This window comes from Diabrotica virgifera, chromosome 9, assembly GCF_917563875.1.
Source record: "Diabrotica virgifera virgifera chromosome 9, PGI_DIABVI_V3a".
Lineage (NCBI taxonomy): Eukaryota > Metazoa > Arthropoda > Insecta > Coleoptera > Chrysomelidae > Diabrotica > Diabrotica virgifera.
In genome coordinates this window covers 206,596,372-206,616,052 of record NC_065451.1, presented here as the reverse complement: position 1 = coordinate 206,616,052, position 19,681 = coordinate 206,596,372, and the positions used below count along the sequence as shown (strand labels likewise).

The 19,681-nt window shown below is 33.1% G+C and overlaps 1 protein-coding gene across 1 annotated transcript in view; it reads right to left on the bottom strand.

Annotated features, from left to right (window-relative positions):
- Positions 1–405: 405 nt before the first annotated feature.
- Positions 406–19,681, bottom strand: part of LOC114334038 (PX domain-containing protein kinase-like protein) — a 31,301-nt gene continuing 12,025 nt past the window's right edge. The window contains exons 4-9 of the mRNA XM_028284037.2: positions 16,795–17,021; positions 11,610–11,853; positions 9,990–10,232; positions 7,075–7,370; positions 3,811–3,946; positions 406–1,118 (exon numbers count right to left, since the gene is read on the bottom strand). Coding sequence (XP_028139838.1) covers positions 916–1,118; positions 3,811–3,946; positions 7,075–7,370; positions 9,990–10,232; positions 11,610–11,853; positions 16,795–17,021 — 1,349 coding nt within the window. The 3' untranslated portion in view covers positions 406–915. The remainder of the gene's footprint in view (positions 1,119–3,810; positions 3,947–7,074; positions 7,371–9,989; positions 10,233–11,609; positions 11,854–16,794; positions 17,022–19,681) is intronic.

The window sequence follows — 19,681 nt, the reverse complement described above, 5'->3', positions numbered from 1 at the left end:
ATGACCTTACCAATATAAAATATTAGCCATCTCGGCTACATCGAGAGCGACAATAAGTCGATGTTAAAAAAATAAGGTATATTTAAACCAACATGGAGTCTTCATCTTGGCTTCAAACTACATGGTTATGTTGAAGACTCCATGTTGGTTTAAAAATACCTTATTCTTTTAACATCGACTTATTGTCGCTCTCGATGTAGCCGAGATGGCAAATATTTTATATTGGTACGGTCATTCGACCTACCTCAGTAGTTAGTTTCAACTGCTTTGGATCTGGAGTAAGTAACCACATGTCTTAATTTTCCTTACTTTTTCAACAGTCAAAATTTCAACTTTTGTCATTTTTATACAGTGGTTTACTTATTTTAGGCTTTAACCTGAGGATCGACTGATTAGTCCGAAAACGTTTGTTTGTAATGTACTAGTGATGTACCCACTTTGAGTCCAACTTGGATCTATTTTAGAAAAAAAATTTAAATAAATTATATACTATCTACAAGGGAAGATTTTTACTTCTTTAGTAAGATATGTAATAGGTCAATCATTTTTCCGATTATAGCGCCATCTATCAACAACGGGAATAAATGTTATAAATGTGTATAATCACGGACGTACCTCTTCTTCTGTCACTTGTGACGCACTAAAAAAAGCCTCTGAGAAGTACCACAGTATACATTTATAAAATTGTGGCGAGCCTCACCCAGCCAGCAAGCTTGCATCTCCCACTTCTGTACAATCTATCATAATTTCCTCAATGGACGTACCTATCAACGTTTTTTTAACCAAATTTCTCCAACTTTACTAACCAACAACGTCATTTGGACTTACAAAATTCAGACTTTACCAAAAGCTGGATCAAACCTTTCACAAAAACCAAAACTGGCTAGCTCTGTTTTTGATGCTTAGTTTAAAAATTCAAGAGACTTTGGTTTTTCTTAGCGCAGATTTGTTAAAGTTGCAAATTGCACCGAGGAGTTCGGAACGGTCTTTGTCTGAGTTGGCCGCCGGGGGCTGGCTGGAGCCGTTGATAATCAGGGGCGGCGGGGGTGGGATACCGTCCAGGGGCGGCGCAGGTGGCGGTGGTGGAGGCGGCGGAGGAGGCGACGGAACGTTTGAACCTACACAAAAAATATTATTAGTTATATAGTAAGAAATTTACTATCTGGTTAAAAAAAATGGTTCAAACATACAAATATATTACTGACATGACACCGACTCCACAGAAAGACAAAATCAACCCAATAAACACGCTAGTTAGGAAAATTAAGGGAACTTAATACCTTAAAGTTATTATTTATGTCTTTTTTGTAATCTGAGTTTATCTTTTTATCTCTTTTGGTTGGTTTTTTATTGGAAGTTCCCTTCTAAGGCAAATTTCCCCTCCCAAGGTAAATTTCTAGATCCGCCACTGCCTCTGGCACGAAAAAATCTTTAATTCTAGTCCGCAATTCCAAAATGGCAGACGGTGAATATGTTCGACTCCTTCAGAATTACCCATATGTACGCATCTGGTGGTGTTAGTTCTGGTGAGTGGCAACTCCCAAAATGATCACGCAGTTTTCGAAGACACTCCCTGGCAGTGCGACAGGTTGTCCCGTCCTGCTGAAACCATTGTTGATTTTAGGCTTGGACCGTTTTCGTGACCTTTTCCGTATGACCGAAAATAGTACTCCACCATAAAAATTTTTTCTGCAAAACTGAGAACCATTCTGAAGCACCTAACATTATCACGACATTAAAATATAGCTCAGTAAATGAACGGGAAATTCGGCGATACCGTGTAATTTTCAGGGGCAACTCCGAATTGCATGAAAATTTGTATTTAGGTTCTACTTACTCTCCACTTCAAAGTTGAAATTGTGCCGTTGGTTGCTTTTACTTGGAGGGTGACAGTCACCCCTTCTCGGGGGTGAAAAAACATACGTTCAAGATAAGACCGGAAATTGATAAATTGACTGATTTTAAGCAACTTTTGTTCTATAGAGTTTTTTACGTAAGTCAATACTTTTCGAGTTATTTGCCACTGAAAATGTTGATTTTTCGACAAAAAAACTACGTTTTCAGACGGTTTTTCGCAAATAACTCAAAAAGTAAATATTTTATCGAAAAAAATATCCTTAGCAAAAGCGTAGCTTATAAAAAACACAAAAAAATGGTGTATCAGTAAAGTCTATCAATCAAATAAAAACAAAGTTGTAGCTCATGAAAAATACGTTCTTATTCGTCTAATTCCAAATCGAATATTTCAAGGTGAAATCACCGAAAAATTAAGCATTTATGAGAAAAACCCATTTAAACTTTTTTAAAGTGTTTATAAAAAGCTTTGTTTTAATTGGTAACAAAAGTTTTAGCATTAAAAATAAGCGAGTTACGCTCAAAATAAAGTTGGCCCTCTTTTTTTTTTGTAAAAAGTCATGAAAATCTCGCCGTGTTTAGCTCCCCAAATGAAATGAATCGTTACCGCTTTACAAACAATAATGTACTTATCTATCTATTTTTTATATGATCTGTCAGTCTCACCGGTTTAAAGTGTTTATTTTTGAAAGGGTTATAATTGAGAAAGCTTGAATGGGTCACTAATCACGAGTGTATGCAAATTTTGAACAGCCATATCTTAACCAATTTTTGTCTTACGGAGAAACAAAATGAAACTAGCATATTTATAATAGCAAAACCTACATTTTTTTTACTCTTTAAGATTTTTCTTATCACTAAAACTTTTTAAGTTATTTTGAAAAAATGAAATTTTTCAAAAATTTTTAGAAATTTTTTTTTTACTATAAAACCAAATGTTTTTAAAAAATAAGCACTTCAAACCAATCAAACTTACAGATCATATAAACAATACACATACAGTTAAAATAGATGGTTAAGCCAAACGATTAATTTTATTTAGGCTGCTAAATAGAGGGAGGTTTTCACGAGTTTTTTTACCAAAAAAAAGGGGCCAATTTTTTTTCAGTGTAACTCGTTTATTTTTGATGCTGTAAACTTTTGTAAAAAACAAATAATAAGCTTTTTTCGATACTTTAAAAATGTTAATAAGGTTTTCCCGAAAAACGCTTCTTTCTTCGGTGATTTCGCGTTGAATCATTCGATTTGGAATTAGACGAATAAGAACGTATTTTTCATGAGCTACAACTTTGCTTCTACTCAATTTGTACACTTTACTGGTACACCATTTTTTTCGTTTTTTTTATAGGCTACACCTTTGCTAAATATATTTTTTTCGATAAAATATTTACTTTTTGAGTTATTTGGGAAAACGGTCTGAAAACGTAGTTTTTTGTCGAAAAATCAACATTTTAAATTGCGAATAACTCGAACAGTATTGACTTATGTAAAAAACTTTATAGAACAAAAGGTGCTTAAAATAAGTCAATTTATCCATTTCCGGCCTTATTTTAAACACGCGTTTTTCACCCCCCGAGAAGGGGTAAATGTCACCCCCCAAGTAAAAGCAACCAACGGCAGAAATTCAACTTTGAAGTGGAGGGTAAGTAGAACCTAAATCCAAATTTTCATGCAATTCGAAGTTGTTCCTGGAAATTACACTCCAAAACGGTCATTTATTGGGCTAATAGATACATTATAACGACGTTCGGGAACCACTCAGTACGTTTCGGCGCCCGACACATACGAATTACAGTATTTATATATATTATATTTGCCAACCTAAAAATTCCTCAATATGGTGTGCTTACGGTTTTCTGTTGGTAAATATTTGCATAACACTACAGCATAACAAAGAAGAATCTGGTGTAAATTATGTCAAAATTGTCAAATCGTTTAAAATATTAAATGTCCTACCTGTCGTTGAAGGTGGCGTCAACGTTCCAATAGATGTCGCACCGCTACTATTCACGCTCTCAGATCTTTCTCCATTAAGACTATTTGCCTTCTCCAGTCTTTTGTTTTGTTTATGTTGCTCTTTGGCTAATCTTTCCTATAAAATAATAAGAATAAAACGTAAACAAATGTAAATAAACATATGACCCTGTGGCGACACGCTTCAATTACTATTTTGCTAATTTTAATTTTTAATAACTTTTTCAAAATGAAATAACACGTATGCATAAAGGACCTGTTAAATTTTAAGAAACGAAATATATCAGTATTCAGATAAAATGCCTTCTCAGCTTTTAAAACACCAGATGTTGATGGCCTGTTCAGTTTATGTATGGGAAACGCAAATTCCATAATAGATTACGCGACGATAAAGTTCCAGCCTCCTTATGTCAATAAATCAGTCTTCAACTTCTTTAAAAACCACAGAAATGTAAAACTAATGTTTTTAGTTCATCCACAGGCAGTCTGACACAAACCCTCGTCCCGCAAAGAATATCAAACCCTCTTACGAGATATAAGCACGCCTTTTTAACCAAAAATAAATAAATATAATATTGTTCGTTGTCTTACACTTATTTTAATTTCATTTAATTGATTCCGTAAACCACCAACGGAACAGATCCGATAAGTTCCGCTTATTACTGTAGTCTTTTGGACCGTGATCGAGCTGCCTATAGGTCCAAAAGACGGAGATGTCCTATTCGAGGTGTGTTGCTCTTGCAAGACAACGCCCGACCGCATACAGCTGACAAGAAAAAATAGCGGAAATGCATTGGACTCTCGTTGAACATCCTGCATACAGTCCTGATCTTTCACCATGTGATTACCACATGTTCGGTCCATTAAAGGCCTTTTGATGATGATAATCAAGTGGAGCAATTGATTAGATACCCCTCATTCTTTTTATGAAAATGGAATACAGAAACTTGGAAAATGCATACAGAAGAAAGGAATGCATATAGAACAAGCTGAAAATGCGAGCATTATCATAACGAAAACTTTGTTTATTTACGTATTTTAATTCATAATATGGAAAATTGCTATTATGAAAAGTAGTTTAGAATTAATAATTATGTTTTAATGTGCAATTATATCATTCTAATTTAAATGTTATGAACTATAATAAAGGTAGTTTACTCTTGATCGAAATTCATATTTTTTATATAACTCGTATAAAATTAATAAAATTTTATATGGTTGCATCATAAACCCTAGAACATGAAGAGCTTTTTATGAAGAGTAACTTTTCTTCGTCAAATTAAAAATAAAAAAGTTATAAATGAAAATGTTGTTGGTATCCATAATTTGAGAAAAATCTTCAAATATCTTTTTCCATTAGAAGGATGTAATTGCACATATCAGACCATAATTTTTTATACCAAACAATATTATTTAATATACTGTCGGTTCGCTAAAAGACACAACTGGCTAGTGATTTTAGTCAATAATTTTGCCAATTATGCAAAAAAAAATGATTACTAATTAGTTAATAATTACTAAATAATTAGTAATTTTGCCAATTTTGACAAAATTCGCAAAAAACAAAATAATTACCTACTAAAGTCACTAGCCAGTTGTGTCGAGTTTAGCGAACCAACTATATTTTAATTTCATAGCAAATGGAACAGTACATTTATCATAAAGGGGAGGCCGTAGGTATACTCGTATAAACCTTTTTAAAGCTGTTAATAAATTATTGCTTTTAAAATATACTCAAATTGTATTTTTGAACATCTTATTTATTTTATATAATAATTAAATTCACTATCAAAAATGTCATTGATGTTATATTAATACTTAATTTAAAATTTAGTTTGACATTCACGAAGTGTAAAACTCAAATGTAAATAACCTATGCTTTGCTTAACAAATCGAGATTAAAAAACTAGCCTATTTATTAGCAACGATTTCAGCTGGACGTGTAGTGTGTCGGAAGAAAATAAAACGATTGTGACGTCACATTTTAGACTTTAAGGTCGATTATCTCGAAGACGGTTAGAAATATCGAAATGCCGTTTTCAGATTTGGATTCAGAAGAAGAAACTACATAGGAATCCATCGATAAATCTGATCTGAGTATTGCAGGAGCGGCAACGCAATAACACACACACTTTTGCGAATTTATAAACGAAATGTTTTCGTTGAAAATGAAGTACAGTGGAACCCCGTTAACTCGGATTAATCGGGACCGCGGCCCGGGATCCGGGTTATCGAAAATTCGGGTTAGCCGGAGAAAATGGTAAAAATTATTAAAATATGGTATGCTTACAGATAAACTCCGTTATAATTGGCACACAGACACTTGTAAACCACGTTCGCGTTCCACACATACAAAGCGTCGTCGAGAGTCTCATTTTTAGCTTTCTTAGCTTTGCACCGATTGTCCAAACTGTCTTTTGTTATCATTTTGAAACAAAAACAACATTTTAAGTTTTATTGCCATTACGTAGACAAAAAATCACGCAAACACAACAAAATCTGAATATATTTACGCGGAACGAACAATGAAACTTTACTACACACACACAATACCGTCTCGCAACGAGAACGAACTTATGTTATTTAATAAGAGTGAAGACTAAGAGCATTGTTTGAAAAATAATTTTTTAATAGTCTTTTCTAAACAATGCTAGACAGTTTCAAGTAAATAAAGGATACTACAGATGCCTATTGGTTTCGATAACACGAGAGTGAGCGTTGTCTGCCATGCCAGTTATTTTTACTAAGGTATATTATGTATCAAATTACACAAATACGCATTATCTCTCATTGTATAATGTGTTTGACATTGAAAATTGAAACGAATGAACTACATATAGGAATTCGCTAAAGCGACAAATTTATACGAAGAAAGTTTATTATGATAAATAAAATTAGCCTGAAAAATATAAGATATTATAGTATTCGAACAATATGTTTATAAGGAAAGATAAAAGAAAATATTTTAAGATGTTGAAAAGAAATTGGAAAATCCAGCATAAAGGACATACATTTTTATTGTTGTAATGTTTGTCTGATAAAAATCGGTCCGGGTTAGCCGGACTTCCGGGATATCGGGGGCCGACTTATCGGGGTTCCACTGTATTGTTTAATTGTTGTAATTATAATTCAATAAAAAGTTATTAGCAAAGGTCGGTTCATATTTGATTCACCTCTCTTATAATCAACAAAATTCAGAACCTGTTTTATGAGCAGAGAATATTTTTGTAGTGTACAAACACTTACCAGTTTATGTCTAGCTTGCTTCTTCTTCTCCTCCTCGCAGCTCATCATCTCCTGCACTTTGACCAATCTCTTCTGACTTCTCACCATCTTCTGCTCGTCCCGCAATCTGTCCTCAATTTTGTTGACGGCAAGTTTGATTTGTTCCTTCGTCGAAGTGGGTACTTTAAAATGCGCTTTATCGGTTGGCAGAAGCGTTAGATGCGCCGTGGAAAAGAACGCATCAACGAGAAGATCGTTTATGGTCGGCAGACCGTTTTTGCAACCTTCAGAAGAGAGGATTCGGGCTACTAGGTCTTCTAAAAAACGATTGAGAGATTTAATAATGTTCAAACATACAGGGTAGCGAAAAAGTATGACAACACGGTAATTTCTCGGAAACTGCTAGAATGCGGTTTTCGAGACCGGTAGAATTTCGGTTCTAGAAGACCGGTTTTTCGGTAGATTTCTCTAATGCTAATATAATACTTACTTTTCTAATATTATAGTGGAATTACATTGTTGTCGAATCTCCCGTTTTTCTGGAAATCTAATGAACTTTCTTATTTTAAAATGACTGTATATTTTTTGCGTTTTGAAGTCCTTAAGAAATACTAATTATTTTTTATGTTATATTCCCTATACCCAAATGCCATAATTTCGGAGTTGTTGCTACATTTACTTAAACAAAAATTTTAAACAAATTATAAAAATCAATTTTTTCGGACCGGGTAGACATTATTTTAGGTTCATTGTATCATTGGGGACAAAAAAGTCCATATGTATTTTTTCTCTACTGGTAATCGACAATTTAAAACTAAAAAAAAATCGAAAAATGACGATTTTTAAGGTTTAAAAACAAAAATAAACAAGCTGAAAATAGCATTATCATAACAAAAACTTTGTTTATTTGCGTATTTTAATTCATAATATGGAAAATTGCTATTATACAAAGTTGTTTAGAATTAAAAATTATGTTTTAATGTGCAATTATATCATTCTAATTTAAATATTTTGAAATATAAAGGTACTTTACTCTTGATCGAAATTTATATTTTTTATATACCTCGTATAAAATTAATAAAATTTGATATATGATGGTTGCATCATAAATTTTAGACCATGAAGAGCTTTTTATGAAGAATAACTTTTCTTCGTCAAATTAAAAATAAAAGAGTTATAAATGAAAATGTTGTTGGTATCCATAATTTGAGAAAAATTTTCAAATATTTTTTTCCATTAGAAGGATGCACATATCAGACCATAATTTTTTATTCCAAACAACATTTCATATGGTCGGTTCGCTAAACTCAGAGACAACTGGCTAGTGATTTTGGTCAGTAATTTTGCCAATTTGACAAAAAAAAATTACTAAATAGTTAAATAGTTAATAATTACTAAATAATTAGTAGTTTTGCAAATTTTGGCAAAATTGGCAAAAACTAAAAAATTGCCTACTAAAATCACTAGCCAGTTGTGTCCGAGTTTAGCGAACCGACTATAATAACAATTTTCATTTCATAACAAATGAAACAGTACATTTATCATTAAAGGGGAGGCCGTATACTCGTATAAACTTTTTTAAAGTTTTTAATAAATTATTGCTTTCAAAATATACTCAAATTGTATTGTTGAACATCTTATTTATTTTATATTATAATAATTAAATTCACTATCAAATGTCATTGATATTTTATTAATACTTCATTTAAAATTTAGTTTGACATTCACGAAGTGTCAAACTCAAATGTAAATAACCTATGCTTTGCTTGACAAATTCAGATTAAAAAACTAGCCTACTTACTAGCAACAATTTCAGCTGACGGTTAGTGTGTCGGCAGAAAATAAAATGATTGTGACGTCACATTTCAGACTTTGAGGTCGATTATCTCGAAGACGGTTAGAAATATCGAAATGCAGTTTTCAGATTTGGATTCAGAAGACAAAACTACATAAGAAACCATCGATAAATCTGCTCTAAGTATTGCAGGAGCGGCAACGCAATAACACACAGACTTTTAGAATTTATAAACGAAAAGTTTTCGTTGAAAATATTATTTTTGAAACTACGAAGTGTCTAAATTCAAGTTCAAACTTTATTTTATTAATTACCGATAAGTCATTTGGGCTTATTTCATTTTAAAACATTGTTTTTAGTTGTTAATGTAGTCCGATCACCCGTCCTCTCATATGCGCTTAATTAACAATTATGTTTTAAAAAAATGTTTTAGAACAAAACGTGCCAAAAATTGTTATGTGGAGCTGATTTTGGCTTGGTTTGAGCTTGAATTTATGTGCTTCATAATTTTAAAAATTATATTTTTTACTTGTTTCTTTAAACCTTGAAAATCGTCATTTTTCGTTTTTTTTTTTTTTTAGTTTTAAATTGTTTGTAACAATTTTTGTTCCCAATGATCCAAATAATTTAAAATAATGACTACCCGGGCGTACAAAATTGATTTTTATAATTTTTTAAAGTTTTTTTTAAATAAATGTAGCAATAACTCAGAAATAATGGCATTTAGGTATAGGAAATATCAAATGAAAAATAATCAGTATTTCTTAAGAACTTCAAGAACGCAAAAAATATGTAGGGTGTTCCATTTGAAATAAGAAAGTTCATTAGATTTCCAGAAAACCGAAAGATTCCCATGGGTAGAGGGCCATAGCTTTTCGGGTGCTTTAAACTATATATTGTTATCTATAGTGTACAAAATGATGTGTATAAGATCTTCATGTCTGACCCCCCTGAAAATGTTTATATGGGCGCCCATGATTGGGGTACAGCACTGGTAAATGGAAGCGCAAGATTGTAGAAGATATAAAACTATAGTGGATATGGCGAAAACTCTCTCCGACTTGTAAAGCCAGTCAAGAAGAAGAACTATATATAGATGTCTTTACTATCTTCATTATTGAAACTTATAAGTCATACTTACTTAGTTGGGTGTGCTGGTAATATGGCATATTATCGGCCACGCTTTCATGCAAAGGAGATCCAAACATCATTTCATAGAGTACGTGTCCAAAACAGTAAACGTCTACGGCTTCCAGATTGTTAATTTTTTTGTGTTGCATAAAATATGGTCGATAAAAGGAAGGCACACCCAATATACCATTTTCTATATCGAGAAGTCTCACCCTATCATTATCAATGATTATGTTTCCACTATGTAGATGACCTGTAAAGGAATGTTTATAATTACAATGCAATAAAAAATAGTTAGAAACATTTCTTTAACCCAGCATCTTATGCTCTAACCGTCTAACCAAAAACTTGCTATTTTTAATTTAATGTCTGAATAAGCTACAATACAAAAAATAAAATGAAAATGCCTTAATATTTTATTCAGGATCTTTTTGTTGCACATATAAATACAGTAATAGCCATTTGTCTTAAATAATCTACTACTGTCAAAAATATACAATCTCAGTAATTCACACTTGTAGCAAAAATTTGCTGTTAATGAATAGTATGGCATATTTTATAACAAATAAATAACACAATATATTTTACCTCTTACCCTAGCCAGTGAAGTGTACTTAAATTTTTTAAAAATATTTGGTGTCACTTCGGTATGCGGTCTACCGTCTAATATGTGGTCTACGGCAATTTAGCTGATTCGGCATGCGGTCTACGTACAAAAACAAATTAGAGAAACTATTACAAACATTACTATTTTATTATTACTAACAGCTTCACTGTTCAATTGGTAATTATACAAAGAGTCTACATTCTACCACATCCAATACTATTTTAATATTAAATATCATGCAACCGCAGTAAATATCGGTTTTTGCCTGAAAGGAGGAAGACCTAACCCTTCGGTCCAAACCCAACTTACGGGTATTAGAGTGAGAGAACCGCAGGGCAGGAGGTATTTGACCGCTGCGCGCAATCACAACCCACCCTTTTTATTATCACTAAACGGTCTTTTCAGCGTTTTAAATTAACACTCAAGGCCCATTTCGTTGATTCAAGTTTATATAGGCAACCCAAATTACACGCCGCTAATCCTCGGTTCGGGATTTAGACAGAATAACACGTGAAGTGTGAAGTAAAGCACAAGTATGACAAGTAAAGTATAAATATAAATAATAAATAAAAAGTTTGTAATAGTTTCTCTAATTTGTTTTTGTACGTAGACCGCATGCCGAATCAGCTAAACTGCCGTAGATCGCATATCAGACGGTAGACCGCATACCAAACTAGAAACTCTGCCGTAGACCGCATACCGAAGTAGCACCAAATATTTTATCTACTGCTACAAGACAAGAGTATAAATACAGGTGGAATATAATTGCAACGTGATGGTGCTTCACCACATTACAGGCGCATAGTTAGTGATTTTTTATCCAACAATAATTTTCTAAATAGATGGATGGTGGAGGCTGTCCTCATGTCTGGCCTTCACGATCATGTGAATTTAATCCTATCAACTATTATGTTTGGAGACATTTAAAATCCAAAGGTTATAACAATAAAATACATAGTAGGGAAGAACATTTCGAAAGAATTCAAGATGCCTTTGAAGAAATGAAAAATAACTCAGACTTACCATATGGAAGTCCCTTGTCATGCAGAAACTTCAAAGCTTCTAGAATTTGACGGCCATACAGAGATATCTGGTCGACGGTGAGGGTTTTGTGACCTTTAGGATTTCCATATTTCTTCAAAAAAGACTGCCGAGGTTTTACTCCTGACAGTAGATCCCGTAGAGTTCCATTTTTGTGGGCTACTCGAGCTACTAAGGCGCCCGTTTCGGTACACAGACATAGTTCGATTGGGTATATATAAGGATGCTGAAAAATTAAATATTATATTCAATTTGAAAATTATTGTATACAGGGTGTTCCGGAAAATAGTGCGTTTCTTAAAGGTGTGGGTAGAATGCACCATTTAAAAGAAAAGTTTCTTATAATTTTTTTTTTCTAAAGTCATCTGTTGTCCCAAAAAATTAAAATAATGTCTTTTACTAAAATTTACATTTGGGAACCCGGCAGTTTTATTTATTTTGACATACCGAAGATATTTAAAATTGTAAACACAAACAGTCATATCTCAATTACCTGTAACCCGAGAATACATCGTATTGTTGTGGTATTGTCATGATTTCGATCGCAAGTATCATGTTAATTACGTACCTATAGTATATAATTAGTGCAAGATTTAGGTACACCAAGGCGATTTACTTCGAAGTTTAAGGATTTGTAGATGGTTTCAAAACAAAATGTGTAAAGAGTTGTGTGCAGATAAAGCTTGTTTTACGAGAAATGGTGTGTGTAAGTGTTTTACTTTTATAATGCCAAAAGTATTAATGTATGGGCTGGGATTATTAGTAATCATCTGGTTGAACCACTCGAACTTCCCAGAAGATTGAATGCAGAAATGTACTTAATACTCAAATTTTTTGTAACATGTTCTACAGATAGGTGGATACTTCTTGAAGACGTAGCTTGATTCTGATTGTAATAAAAATGTTTCATGTAAGTTAAAACACTATACAAACCTTATTTGTTAGATATTTAATAAACACAAATATTATGCTGTTTTTCTATCACTGTTATCAGTATTTTATCAATACATAATATTATGCCTAATGGTCGATGATTCATGATAGTTGAGTTCCAGTAAAATTATTTTTACACAGAAGAAGGAACGCAGCGTTGCCGGCTGTATTTGCATTTCTGTGGACATTAATCAAATGCATTAAAATTAATAAATTATTTTTTTGAAAACGGTTGACTTTACAAAAAAATTGTATCAGACTTTTTTGCTCTAAATGGTGCACTTAGCCCGTACCTTGAAGGAACGCACTATTTTCCGGGACACCCTGTATTTTTCTTGTATAAAACACAAAATACACATAAAATACTAAGGAAGCAGATATTCCGTTGGATTTTTATCTAGATAAGCGGACAGGTAATTAATGCAAATTGTAGACTCTCCCATGCCTGCTATTTATCGATCTGTTTGCTTTATAAATTAAAAAAAAAAACTCAAGATTATAGATGGTTACCAAGAACTCTGCATTCCGATATTAAAGAGATTTTTATCTTTTCTATTTTATTTAAATAGATGTCGCTAATACGTCCAGCAGCAAATAATTGTTTATTATTTTGCTTATAGACCAAGAGGCAGCGCTGAAAAATCTCTTTGAATTTACTAAAGCTAGATTTTTCACAGTTGGTTACTGTGATTGTGTAGAGAAACATACTGCGGTCGGTCAAGCGAAACGTAGAACAGGGGTTACTGAGAGGGTATCAAAGTTGCTTTCCTACGAAGGTAATTAAATCCATTTACTAAGGCTGAAAATCAGTACACACATTCTAAATTAAATATAAATACAAGTTATTATAGTCGGTCAGCTGTATGACGGGACAGAGCCGGTCGGTCGGCCCCAATAGTCGATTGAGGAAATGAAGCATTTTGGCTCGCAATTTTTTCGTCCATCATGGATTTACTTGAAATTTTCACAGAAGGTAGGGAATAGTCCAAGGATCATTTTCCATATCATGCCGCTATCATACGCTAAAACCTTGTGGGTGGTTGCCACCCCATCTCGGGGGTGGGAATTTTTTATTACATTTTAACCATGTAATTCGATGGAAAAAGTGATTCTAAGAAAAAAATGTTCTTTACATTTTCTTCGTAAAACTAATATTTTTCGAGTTATTCGCGCTTGAAAATAACAGTTTTTTGACGAAAAGATTGACTTTTTTAGAGGGTTTTTGAGAATACCTCGAAAAATATGCATTTAATCAAAAAAACTGTAGATATCAAAATTGTATCTTTTAGTAACACAAACCAAATTATTTTCCAATAATATCTTTAAGACCAATACAAACCGAGATACGGCATGTTAAAGGTTAGCTTTTTTCGTCAAATGCATAATTTGAAATATTCAAAGCCAAATAATGGGAAAAATTTGCATTTTTCGAGGAAAACTTAAATAATCTTTTTTCAAGTATACAATAATTAGACCTTTCAAAAAAAAATAATTAAAAGTTTCTAGCATGAAAATTAAGCGACTTATAATCAAAAAAATGTCGGTACCTGCTTTTCTCTACGAAAAAATCAGTGAAAACAACCCCCTAACTACCTTCCGAATTCAAAATTGGTTTTCACCTTTCTGTAGTTCCTTTTATATTTATGTTATCAATACACTCAAGGAGTTTGACCTATTTAAAATGCCTAATTTTGGAAAAATTGGAGTTTAAAGAAAAATTGATTTTTTGCAATTTGGTATTTTTCACCTTTTACTTCAAAATATCTCCGAAAATACTGAAGATATGAAAAAAATTATAAACCACTAAATTGTAGCTTTTTTAATGACTAAAATTACCGTGTGCATAGATTTTCATTACAGTGAATAGTTAGCCAGATATAGCTGTTTAAACACTCTATTTACCAGCAAACACCCCCTTATTCGAGCCCTTTAAACCCACCCCAATTAAAAACTAAGGGATCTTAAGGAATTTAATTTACACAGTCTTATAGCTCTTTAAAAATCCTAGAAAATCATTTTTGAATAAACTTTTTATCGCCAAAAATATATAGAATATTTTTCGAGGTATTCTCAAAAAACCCTCTAAAAAAGTCGATTTTTTCGTCGAAAAACTGTTATTTTCAAGCGCGAATAACTCGAAAAATATTAGTTTTACGAAGAGAATGTAAAGAACATGTTTTTCTTAGAATCACTTTTCCATCGATTTACATGGTTAAAATAAATTTCAACCCCCGAGATGGGGTGGTAACCACTCCCAAGGTTTTAGCGTATGATAGCGGCATGATATAGAAAATGATCCTTGGACTATTCCCTACCTTCTGTGAAAATTTCAAATAAATCCATGCTGGACGAAAAAATTGCGAGCCAAAATGCTTCATTTTCTCAATCGACTATTGGGGCCGACCGACCGGCTCTGTCCCGTCATACAGCTGACCGACTATAATAACTTTTATTTATATTTAATTTAGAATGTGTGTACTGATTTTCAGCCTTAGTAAATGGATTTAATTACCTTCGTAGGAAAGCAACTTTGATACCCTCTCAGTAACACCTGTTCTACGTTTCGCTTGACCGACCGCAGTATGTTTCTCTATACACTCACAGTAATCAACTGTGAAAAATCTCATCATCATCATCATCATCAACCCGTACGCGTCCACTGCTGGACATAGGTCTCCCTCAGCTCTTTCCATCTTTCTCTGTTTTGTGCGGCTTGCATCCAATTGCCGACAATACGCTTCAGATCATCAGCCTATCTGGTTGGTGGTCGTCCTCTGCTCTGTAGTGCATTTTCTCGTGGTCACCACTCGACAATACGTTTTGTCCATCGGTTGTCTGACAAGGATAAGAACAAAGGTGACTGACGTCATCGAGAGGATAGCCAGGTTGAAGTGGAGATGGGCAGGACACGTAGCCAGAATGACAGATGGGCGATGGACGAAGAGGTTATTGGAATGGAGGCCAAGAGAAGACAAGAGAAGCGTCGGTCGACCACCTACAAGATGGACTGACGACTTAAGAAAGGTAAATAAAAACTGGATGAGGGCGGCGCAGGATAGATGGGGTTGGAAACGAGGGGAGGAGGCCTATGTTCAGCAGTGGACTTTTGAGGCTGGATGATGATGTCTGACAATCTAGCAACGTGTCCTGCCCAATTCCACTTGAGCGACGCGATGCTTTCGACGGCGTCCACTGTTCTTGTTCTACGACGTATTTCTTCGTTTGGGATTCGGTCCCTCAGGGAGACACCCAACATCTGGCGCTCCATAGCTCTCTGAGTTATGCGAATCTTGTTCACTACCTTTTTTGTGAGTGTTAATGTTTCCGCCCCATAAGTGAGTACAGGCAATACACACTGGTCAAAGATTTTCCTTTTCAGGCATATGGGTAAGTCCGATTTAAATACATAGCTCAGTTTACCAAACGCTGCCCAGGCTAATCCTATGCGACGTGGGAGCTGGCACGTCTGGTTATCTCTTCCCAACCGAATTTCATATCCCAAGTACTTATAAGATGCAGTCTGCTCAATATCCATTCCATCAACAACAATATTACGATTTAGCACCAGATTACTCATTATTTGCGTCTTGTTGATGTTAACCTTTAGTCCGACCTCTAAGGAAGCGTGATATAACTTGTTTAACATTATTATTGCATCATCCATACGATTGGCTATAAGGACGATGTCATCTTGCGAATCTCAAATGACTGAGCTTCTCTCCATTTATATTGATACCATATTCGTTCAGATCTGCCGTCTTAAAACTGTGTTCTAAAAGGGTTGTGAACAGCTTTGGTGAGATGGTGTCTCCTTGCCGTACTCCTCGCTGTATACAGAATTTATTTGTTTGTTGATCAGATAGTCTTACGCTAGCTGTTGCGTTATGGTAGATATATTTTATCATGTTAGTGTAGCGATGGTCTATTCGGCATTCTGTCAATCCTTTTAACATTTTCTGCTGGTTTATGGTATCTAGCTTTAGTAAATTCTATGGTATAATCTAGCTTTAGTAAATTCAAAGAGATTTTTCAGAGCTGCCTCTTGGTCTATTAGTAGACAGCCAGATTTAGTTCGCTTCAGTGTAATAAACCACAGGCAGTTGTGATGGCTCTAAAACGAAGAAACACATGTCAACTGATGGTGGTGACCCCTGATTCGAATTAAATCTAAAGCTGCCTTTCCTTACAAAATATTTTGAATAATTTTTTTTTTGAGGATGATTCATTTACATACCTGTAATTGGCTCAAACTCTTGAACACAGCATGCATTTCTCTGTCATCCAAATATTTGTCTGGGCCATAATCAGTCCATCCTCCGAATATTTCTTCCTTCGGTTGAGATTTACATTTCAGATCGTAGTAATGCTTACGTAAACGCCAACCAATATCGTTAACTGGAGCGATCACTTCCCAGCCGACTTCACCTCTTAGTGCCAACGAAACATGTTGCAATGCCAACTCTACATATTTATAATACAGATTAGAATAAATTACATATATAGTCAAATAGTTAAATTACTTATAGTCCGTCCGCTAAACTTTTCCCATGCGGTACGATTCATTTTCAATCAAATTAAGTCAAAACATAAATTGAAACGAACGTCGATGTGTATATACATTTTGTATACTGTATACTATATACTACACACATCGGCGTACGTTTCACTTTCTGTTTTGACTTAATTTGATTGAAAATAAAAAAATATGAAAAAAAATTTTTTAAGAAACGCTTTTCTTTAGTTACGAGTGACTAAAATTAAAAATATTATGAAAAAATTAACTAAAAAGCAAAAAATAAAAAAAAATTGAAAAAATCTAACACATCCGTCAAAGAAAAGCGTGGCGCGTGTTCATCGAATAAACGGTTTTCGCCCCGCGCTTTTCTTTAACGAATGTGTCAGATTTTTTTAATTTTTTTTTATTTTTTGCTTTTTAGTTGATTTTTTTATAATATTTTTAATTTTAGTCACTCGTAACTAAAGAAAAGCGTTTCTTAAAAATTTTTTTTTTATATATTTTTATTTTTTACTTTTTAGTCTTACACTTATCAAACATTAAAATATATCGTCATGTTTATTAAAATATTATGTATAAAATATAAAACATATGATGTACTAACATGAAAATTAGTCGGAATCGCAAAAAATTTGAAACTTTATTGTTTATTAATGAAGCATAACGTAAACAATTAACGTAAAAAGTGAAATTATGTATTGTTTATATCATTAGCTATACAATCCGTAAAAGTTGCAAGTCTTTACATTGTAAAAAACAAGAGAATTTAAGCTTTTTCCATTAAAATCGTTTTTTTTATTTAAACAATTAATAAACATGAAAAAAATTTTTTTATTGACTATTCGTGTATTGTTCCCGCGAATGCATATGTCTGCAAATTTTCATTCATTTGCATTGAAGAAAAGGCAGTCAAATTAATAGGCCTTGGGCCCACATATACAAATATTATTTATGACCACACCGTTGAAACTTTTTGTACTTGTTATTTGAGTGGAGTCGGACAAATTTGGAGCTTGGCGCATTATGGTAGTGGGGCGTTTGTCTGTCAAGCTGTCACGAAGTTGTCAATTTTATGCAAGAAAAAAATTTATAACCACATTGGTCATTTTATTTTAATCAATGGTTTCTATCATATAAACAGCGAAAACAATTTTGTCGGACAAAAATATTGGGGCATATAACGCGTCGGACACGCGAAAGATGTCAAATTTATGAAAAAAATAAATTTATTACCACATGGATAATTTTAACGGTATCTACCATAAAACCTTTTTACAATAATGTGGTAACCTTGTCGGACCATTTTCACGGGGCATATGCGCAGTCGGACGCGCCGAAGATGTCAATTTTCTGAAATTTTTTTATTTACAACCATTTTTCCGACAACATTAGTAGGTTATAGGTAATTATATTCTTAATCAAAAAATCAAAGTGTCGGACAAAAATATTGGGGCAAATCGACAGTCCGACAAAAAATATAATTTTTATTAGTAAACTATACTTTCAAACTATGTTGGGTTCGTGCATCCCTTATCTTTACAACCATTTTCCGACAAAAGTAGTAGGTTACAAGTAATTATATTCTTAAACAAAAAATGTAATTGTCTGACAAAAATGTTGGGGCAAACTAACAGAAAACTTAATTCTTTTAAGCTATCGACGAGGAGGTATTATCAAAAAAAAATTTAAAACAGTGTTTCTCGGTTACTTTTGAATCGATTTAGCTGAAAATTGGTACACACACTAAGTAAAACATTTAAAAGGGTATGACGTAGATCTGAACCTAAAATTTTCTTAAAAAATTTTCCGATAAGAGGGAAAATTTTAGAAAAATTGTGATCTGATAATTTGTGTACATACTTCTTAAACAACGACAAACATCGTTCTGTATTTTTTTTTCTCGAATTAAAAAAAATCCGACACATGTATCAGGTTATAAGTAGTTATCTTCCAAATCAAAAAATCTAAGTGTCCGACAAAAATATTGGGGCAAATCCAAAGTCGGACAAAAAATTTAATTTTTATTAATAAACTATACTTTTAAACTATGCTGGGTTCGTGCATCCCTTATCTTTACAACCATTTTTCCGACAAAGGTAGTAAGTTTATAGACAAGTAATTATATTTTTAAACAAATAATGTAATTTTCTGACAAAAATGTTGGGGCAAACGAACAGAAAACTTAATTCTTTTAGGCTATCGACGAGGAGGTATTATCAAAAAAAAATTTAAAACAGTTTTTCTCGGTTATTTTTGAATCGATTTAGCTGAAAATTGGTACACACACACTAAGTAAAACATTTAAAAGGGTATGACGTAGAGCTGTACCCAAAATTTTCTTAAAAAATTTTCCGACAAAAGGGAACATTTTAGAAAAAATTTTGATCTGATACTTGCCTACATACTCCTTGAACAACGACAAACATCGTTCTGTAGTTTTTTTTCTCCTATTAAAAAAAATTTCCGACACAAGTATCAGATTATAAGTAGTTACATTCTAAATAAAAAAATCTAAGTGTCCGACAAAAATATTGGGGCAAATCCAAAGTCGGACAAAAAATTTAATTTTTATTGATAAACTATACTTTTAAATTATGCTGGGTTC